At 45.9% G+C, this 2,172-nt stretch overlaps 1 protein-coding gene across 1 annotated transcript; it reads right to left on the bottom strand.

Annotated features, from left to right (window-relative positions):
• Positions 1-826: 826 nt before the first annotated feature.
• Positions 827-1,971, bottom strand: Pmar_PMAR009406 (hypothetical protein; the record flags this gene model as incomplete). The annotated part of the gene is made up of 6 exons (XM_002782970.1): positions 827-1,208; positions 1,327-1,390; positions 1,470-1,541; positions 1,586-1,738; positions 1,788-1,825; positions 1,907-1,971. 6 exons carry the CDS (start codon positions 1,969-1,971, stop codon positions 827-829), a joined length of 774 nt encoding a protein of 257 aa, XP_002783016.1.
• Positions 1,972-2,172: the final 201 nt, after the last annotated feature.

Here is a 2,172-nt window from a genome sequence, read left to right as displayed (position 1 = left end):
GCTATGCCTATCAAGCATGTTAGAGGAGTCACACGCTGAGGATGATAGCAGTGATTCACCAGCAGTGAATTCAAAATTATCTCCTTCGACGTCAGCGTTCGATTGCTTTACGCATTGGAATGAACAGACTCTCGAACAATCATACTCTACCAATTAGCGTAAAGTTCCCAACGTCCTTAGCTCTTATCCTGGCGTACAGTGAAGAGTCTTGTGGAACAACTTCGACCGAATGATGCGTCCTTACCGACCATCCCACAGTCATAATCGGTATGTTTAAGAATCAGTAGAATGCTGAGCTCAAACTAGCGGGAACCTTTTTCTTCGATATCTTTCTGGATGCGGACCATTACCGGATTAACCCTCGGAAACTATATCTGTATTTAGGTGCCATCTGATTCAAACGATGACCACTTCTCTCGATGTCGGCGTTCATTACATTCATATGGCGATTCTGGACAATCGTTGGCTTTCGTGGACCCTATCTTTTCATAATTTATTCAGATCCACCCGTGCCCGTGTGGGTCTCTGGTGGTTCATTCTCCTTGAATAAACTAACAGAAGAATCCGAAACCGGAAGGTCAACGAGTAAGCACCAGAAACCCGGAGGTCCTGGAGTCAACACCCGATACCCGAAAACCCGAAGGCAAATAGGTATGATACGTTTGAAAACCGGCAACTTGAAAATGTAACAGATGTCGGATGTGACAATGAAACTGACAATGTCAAAGGTAAATGCATCATTGATATTTAAATCGTAGTCTATTAATTACAGTCTGTAATTTACAGATGCACCCGCTCCAGAGAGCTTTAGCGATCGGAGATCACTTTATGGGCATTCATGAGTCAGGCATCCATCCTTTCCATTATCAGGATCTATACCAGCGACAGTCTGAACCCACAAGGAGCAAGACTGGCGTTGGCGTTTACCGCGATAGCACTTGCGCCGGCCGGAAGCGGTCACATCTGACTGAACGTAGCCGTAGGAGTGGTGTTGGCGATCAGTAGAGTTGGAGAGATTGAAAATCTCACCGTCCAATCCAGCAAACGATGTCACAGTCTTCTTAGAAACGCCACAGTGACGGACAACATTGGCAACGGGATCGCCGAGGACGACGGCAATGAAGGCAGCGAGCATCTTTCGGAAGGCAGTGGATGTCTGAGCCCACATACCAGAGCGACAGGACATGTCGCAGGACGTCGTAAAATTGCTCAGACAAGGCACCCTGTGAAATAGACCCTTGAAGATGTGTTCGTTTTCACTATGACTCAACCCATCAATGCATTGACCCTCAACATTCATACGCGACCCCACCATGCATCTCTCACTGTGAATCACCATTAATGAGATGCCCCAGCTTGGCATACAACTTCCCGAGCTCCTGCGTTGCACCTGGAAGTCTATAATTTACATCTACACAAACGCAAAGTCTTCGAGTTTCCGGATTGTATCACCACAGTAACGATCCCACCTTCCAGAGCCACATGCTCTTTCCTCTCGCTCTTGTCTATGTTGTCGATCAACACCGCCGGATTCACTCTACCTGAAACTCCTATCGTATTACACTACGTTGCATCGATGACCGACCTTCATTTCCTCCCTCCTGTACAAGGGACGATGAAGCAGTGCTTATATCGCCAACATCCATCATGCCAGGCTCGACCAAATGCAGCTGAACGGCTATTAATGGCTTCTTATGTTCATGTTGAGATCTCCTTTGTAAGAACGATTTGGGCTGGTCTGAGAGGACACGAGTGAAGTTGATATCCCAACACTACGTGAAGATCACCTTTCTGAATCACCTGTGGCTTGGTCATGCTCGGGTGTCTGAAAGAATGATCTCTGCTGCCAAGCCGTTAATGGACCATCAAGGCAATCCTAGCATTCATCAAACCATAATAGACTTACCCGATCCCTGTCACCAGTACTATGCAAACAAACTGGACGAATGATGTGCGGAAGATTTGGAACATGGTGTTATCAAAGTAATAGCTGATCAGAAAAGATTTCAGAAGAGGCTTTGCTACTACAACAACAACTGCAGTGAATTATACAATACTGCAGTATCAGTCTGTCATCATAATCATTATTCTGTTAACATCCCATACATTAGGAGAAATAACTCATGACTCGGAAGTCCATGTTTCTCTTGCGAGGGTGTATTTCTGCTGTAA

Source organism: Perkinsus marinus, assembly GCF_000006405.1.
Source record: "Perkinsus marinus ATCC 50983 genomic scaffold scf_1104296937876, whole genome shotgun sequence".
In the NCBI taxonomy this organism is placed as follows: domain Eukaryota; phylum Perkinsozoa; order Perkinsida; family Perkinsidae; genus Perkinsus; species Perkinsus marinus.
The sequence above is the reverse complement of the archived record's forward strand: the minus strand, read 5'-3'. Positions and strand labels throughout refer to the sequence as shown.